This window comes from Orycteropus afer, unplaced genomic scaffold, assembly GCF_000298275.1.
Source record: "Orycteropus afer afer isolate SDZICR_OR568_19922 unplaced genomic scaffold, OryAfe1.0 scaffold00147, whole genome shotgun sequence".
NCBI classification, from domain to species: domain Eukaryota; kingdom Metazoa; phylum Chordata; class Mammalia; order Tubulidentata; family Orycteropodidae; genus Orycteropus; species Orycteropus afer.
In genome coordinates this window covers 5359215-5365316 of record NW_006921734.1, presented here as the reverse complement: position 1 = coordinate 5365316, position 6102 = coordinate 5359215, and the positions used below count along the sequence as shown (strand labels likewise).

Sequence of the window (6102 nt, the reverse complement as noted above, 5' to 3'; positions counted from 1 at the left end):
AAATGCAATCCTATATTCCTGAATATAGAAGTTGATAGTTGATGACACTACTTTACATGACACTAATAAAGCTAGGTTGAAACTAAGCAACCACTTGCATTCATTGCATTGTGGGCTAGTAGCAAGTTTGGTTGCTGGTGGGAGAAGGGTACCTTACCACACCCTCCTTAAACTAACGGTTCTTTCAGGCTTAATGTAAGTATATGCACATTCTTTTATCGAGGTGGTCTTGAGCTGCAGATACAATCACAACGCTCATGGTGATCCAACTGGATGTCAACAAGAGCCATGTTCTTAGCTCTGCCCCTCCTCTTGACAGGACCAGGCTCAAATTTTAGTACCTAGAACAAGAAGCATATTTCCTGTTAGAAAGCTCTTGGAATTTAACTCAGCCAGATGCCAATCACTTATTCCCTTCAACAAACCAGGTTCTTAACCCTTTGAGAAACTGACAGAAGCTACTGGCTCTCCCTCTATTAGCTTTTGCACACTTTTGAAAAGCAGTCATTGATTCTCTGAAGTGGAAGTGTCCACTGATTCCACAAATAATGCTACCTTCCCTAAGATGGCCTCAGGAACCTTAGCAGATATGTTGATAGTTTTCTAAGGGCCATCTTTGTACCAGGTGCTATCCCAAATATTATCATAAAGACTCTTATGACCAAAGCATGTTAGATAATGCAGTACATATAAATACTATATTATTACCACTTTAGAGAGAACAATGAATAAAGTTGTAGACATAATATGGTGGTATGGCTTATGGCTACATGCTTGGCTGAAGTAAAAAGTTTTGCCTTAATGAAGGTTATTGGTGGCCATGAATAAATGAAAATATATTTATATTCTTACTTATTAAGATTCAATAGATTTTACAATTCAAAACAGATTCAGGGACCACAAACATTTTTGTACATTAATACCTGTGTATTAATAGAGCATTTCTTTCTTTTTTTAAAATTTTTTTATTGTGATTTGGGTGAAAGTTTACAGAGTAAATTCACTTTCCATACAGCAGTTCACATACACTTTGCCTCATGACATTGACTAAAATTTACTCCAATGCAACAGTTCCCCTCCCCTTCCGCCCCATAGTTACCTCTTCCCTGTGTCCATCCCTCCATGCACTCCTGCCCCCTTAGCTGTCTCCCTGTGCATAAACAGCCCTTCTTTCTCCCATGATTGTTCTCTCCAAGGAGTGTATCTACCTCAGGTAAATGTTCAACTCATATACCTGTCTTTCATTTGGCTGGAAGCTACAGGTGTGGGTTCAATTCCAGACCTGAAGGGCAGCTAGGGGCCATAGTCTCAGTGGTTCCACCAGGCTCTATCAGACCAGCAAACCTAATGCCCCCCCCCTTTTTTTCCCCAAATGATTTTGAGTTTTGTTCCCTCTCTATCCTATTTGGTATCTGATATCCTTCTGAGTTTCTCCCTCTGTATCCAGGATCTCCTACATAGATCCCCCTTCGAGTGGTTGACAGTGGTAGCTGGGCACCATCTAGTTCTTCTGGTCTCATAGTCATATAGGCTGTGGATCACATGGTGTACCAGTCACAAGGACTAATTGTTTACATGAATCTTTGGTTTTCTTCATTCTTCTTTGCTCCGGATGAGGAAAGACCCATTGTTGCATCTAGATGGCTGCAAGATTTATAATCCTAGTCGCTACTAATAGAACATTTCTTAACTTATTAATAATATTCTTAATTTCTTAAATCAATACAGTTAAATAGAATCAAAATAATAAGTTTAAACAGAAGCTAACTGTTCTTTCCTGCTGTGGACATCAGTGGAGTCAAACATTAGTCATCCCATGGACAAATAATTGGTAAAATTAAACATTTGTTTCCACACATACTGTGTAATTGGTGTAACTGATTCTTTTCTTTATGCTCTTAGAAACAATTTTTCCTTTAGATTGTAAACTCCATCATGGTACTACCAAACAATTTTGTAGCACTTAACAGTTCAAGGAATTCTACAGACACTATTTTATTTGCTGTTATAAAAACCTTATCAGACAGTAGAGAAGGTATCAATATTCCCATTTCACAGATTATAGAACTGAGAATCTGAAAGTGGCTAAGTGCCCTGCCCTGTCTAGGATCCTTTGGCAAGTTTGACCCGGGACCAGGACTTTGTTCTCTAACTCTCTTGGATACAATGTCTCTCTAATGTACTTACTATTTCTTTTTAATAGGAGCTCTGGTGGCACAAATAGTTAAGAAACTTGGCTGCTAACTGAAAGTTTGGTGGTTCAAACCATCTAGCTGCTACATGGGAGAAATACTTGATGATCTGCTTCTGTAAAGATTATAGCCATGAAAACCCTTTTGGGGTAGTTCTACTCTGTCACACAGGGTCACTATGAGTTGAAATTGCCTTGACAGCACCTAACAACATTTCCTTTTATGTCACAAAGGCATGTGTGGTCCTGATATGCGTGGAGCCTGATATGCTTTGCTTGCTGCACTTTGGTCCTAGACGAGTTAGATACAGGACAATCTTGCATGGCATCTCCACAATTCTTTACTCTAGATTGTATTCTCAGCAATTTTCTCATCTCCATATTACCTGTTCAAAAGCTATAAGCAAGCCAAAACATGTACTAGGAAAATTATTCCTAGAGTCCTCAGCACTCATCTATCATAGTCTGTGGACCCCTTTACTTGAGCATTTAAGCATGCTGTTCCATGGGAATTCCAGTGAGGCAGAGAATAAATCACTGTATTTATTTAATGTTCAATCAAGCTAGGGAGCCTGGCCTCTGCTAACACTGAGTTCTAGTGCAAAACACACAGTCCAATTTGAAGCAAAGCTTCAAAAGTATAATTGACAGCAAAGTCGGGGGGAATAAAAGAATATCCTAAGAGAGTCCATGAGACACAAAGACTCAAAAATATTTGATATTGGTAAAACTAGCCCAAATGTTAGTTTTATAGCTAAATTTACTTTTACACTTTTCTCCTAAAATTCTACTGCATTTACGATCTGTATCACACAATTTCACATGATTTTCTATTTATTCTCCCTAGTAATTGGATTATAAGCACTTTGAGGGCAATGCTAATAAAGATAACCACTAACATTTGTTGAGTTCTTACTAGGTGTCAGGTACTATGGTAAGTGACTTTGCATGTATTAAAGTATTTGGACCTGATGGTAACACTATGAGAGAGGTATTTTTCTAATCTTTCTTTTGTTATTGTTAGCTGACGTCACTTGTGACCTCACGTGCAACAGAACGAAATGGTGCCTAGTCCGATACTATCCCCACGATCCATTGCAGACTGGGCCACTGTGTTCCATAGGGTTTTCAATGGTTGACTTTTGGAAGTAGATTTCCTGGCCTTCCTAGTTCATCTTAGTCTGGAAACTCTGCTAAAACCTGTTCAGCAACACAGTAACATGCAAGCCTCCACTGACAGATGGGTGGTAGCTACCCATGAGATGCACTAGCAGGGAAATGGATCCAGCTCTCCCAGATAGAAGAATTCTACCACTGAACTACCACTGCTCTTAATTCTTCCTTTATAGATAGAGCAAGTGAGATTAGGTTACTTGCCAAAGGTCAGAAAACTAGAAAGTGGTAGAATCAGATTTGATGACATGTAGCTTGGCTTATGTCCTTCCCATCAAATATTTTGTTTGTACAGCTCAGCAGCATATTGGAAAGATAGTAGATGGTCAGGAAATGCATCTGGGTGCAGCAAAATGCTACAGGTGCACAGGGGAAGGAATTGGGATGGTTTCCTCTCCTCTCCTTTTTACCTACCCCCTGCATACTCTCTATTCCAACCTCCAACTAATACAGAGAGCAAAACAAAACAAACAAAATAAACTGGGGACTAGAACAAAATAATCCATGCTTTGGTCCAGTTTTACCCTTTAAAAATTTTGAAAGAAAATTTAAAGTACTAAGTGCAGAATTACAACGGCATTTGCCTTTCCCTGCACCCGCTGAACCACCGTTGCCCTCAATCCTGTCTTTACACATGAGGAAAAAGAGAGAGAAAGTTCTTCCCTGCTGGACCTCAATAGAGAATAAAAGATATTGCTTCTTCATGAAAAGTAAGTATACAAAGCAATGAATAAACTGTGTGTTACATTTTTGGGTATGAAATAGCCCTGCTTATGACATATGAAAGCCCTTCTGTGCCATCGTCGATCAAAGTGTCTTGGAAGGTATTGGGAGCTAGACTCCTACATCTTTGCCACAAATTTCTTCCATATAAATTAGTTGCTACTGTCTCAGACTATCAGTATATTAGCCAGACTTTGGGGGTTTAGGGGTTCAGAGGAGGGAAATGATTTCTATGAAGCTGAATATATGATAAATATTCTCTGTTTGAAGAAGACCATTATCAAAGTCTAATAATTGACAGTGATTGGCACCTGTAAAATCAGCACTTCGTCGATTTGCTTTCTCATTTCATGACAAACAAAAGTGTGTGCTTTGGGATGACAGCAAAAATCCAGGCAGTTTTTCTAACTGGTCTTCTGATTGTTCACGGATTTTCCCTGTGTTTTATATTAAGCAACATAAGCACAGTATATGTGTGTTTTACTGATAAGAAGAGAAAAATGAATTGGCAGACACTTTCTCAGACAAGACAGGAAAGCTCCATTTGAACAAAGTGGAAATTGGACTGCTTTGCTGGCTGATCACAGCATTGATGTTCAAAGCTTTCAGACCATGTAATAGTCTTAGGTTCAGGTACACAGCACTGAAAGGAGGAAGAAAGCAAGGCTGATTTGCAGGAGCATGGAAAGTTAAAAGAGAAATGAAAAACCTTTATCTGAGAAAGCAAACTGGCAGGTTATGGGTTATCTGGTTACCTTAAAAGGGAAAGAACCATAGAATTAATTACAGCAGCTGAAGCGTGCTTACTAATATGCACCATCACAAAGTGCTTTCCTATTTTCAGAGCTATGAGTCACAGCTGCAAGCATCCACGCTGAAATAATAATCCACTGAGGAGCAGCCAGCCATTTCTTATCACCCATGGGTGAAAATGGAAATCTTGACTCTTCTCCATCAGCAGGAAAACCACATGAAGCCAGGTAAAGTTGACTTCCACTGCATGGAAAATGACCGAGCCAGTTGGTGGCCTTTATACCTTTATACATATTGAAGATGCTCAGCTTTGCAAATTACTACATCATGGAAAAATATTTAACTACAGTAACTCGCCTTGTTGCCAATAAACCAGTGAATGAATCATTGCCATAAAGCTATTACACTAATAAAACAATACCAGGCAGAGAGCTATCTGCTGAGTCGGGCTCTTGCTTATTGGGAATATAAAAAAAGGTTGTTAAGGCCTTGTAACAGTTTTCAAATTAATGGCTGACATAGGAACACAATGCATTGCATAAACCTGAACCATTAAAGAGTTTATTTAATATTCTATCCAACTTCTAAAGCAGGCAGTATGCAGGATATACCACTTTCTTATCCTAAAAAGAAAAAAAAAAAAGCTTTCTATTTTTGCTTCCATTTTGACTACTTGCTCATGCTTATAGACTTTATGAAAAATGTGCATAGAATAAAGCTTTTTAAGGGATGGTAGTGAATGAATCTGAAACCTATGTGACTACAAGCTAAAATATTTTTGAGAAGGGATAACATTATTTTTCACATGGGTAATCACTTAACCTTCAAGGAAATGTTTCTGCAAAGGCTGAGGGTTTTAACGGAAAGATTGAAATCATGTCATAAGACACAGTACTCAGTAAGAAAGACACAAATGACAAACAGTTCAGCAGTGTTAAGCTGAACTGGCTTTGAAGGTAACAAAAGACTGAGGTTACACTGGGAGCTTATAAAACTCTGACGAACTTTGAAAAGCAGTCTTGACATCTGTGGACTCTTATTTCTAGTTAAAGTTTTCCATGAGTACTCTGGGTCCGCAGTTCCACTTTTACAGAACTATATAAATAATTTTGATAGCACTTTGGAAGATGAATGAATACATGTTAAGTCTACCCAGCGCAGAAAGCATATGATGGAAGCCTAGCTGGGTGTGGTAGCTCAGTTTGTGTGTCAACTTGGTTGGGCCTGGTTGAGTGGCTGGGCAGCTGGTGGTAGTTATTCCC

General features: G+C 38.8%; 1 protein-coding gene across 1 annotated transcript in view; it reads right to left on the bottom strand.

Annotated features, from left to right (window-relative positions):
* Positions 1–215: 215 nt before the first annotated feature.
* PDGFD (platelet derived growth factor D) overlaps positions 216–6102 on the bottom strand; it is a 357317-nt gene continuing 351430 nt past the window's right edge. Inside the window, exon 7 of the mRNA XM_007946000.2 lies at positions 216–341. Within this exon, the coding sequence (XP_007944191.1) occupies positions 216–341 (126 nt within the window). The remainder of the gene's footprint in view (positions 342–6102) is intronic.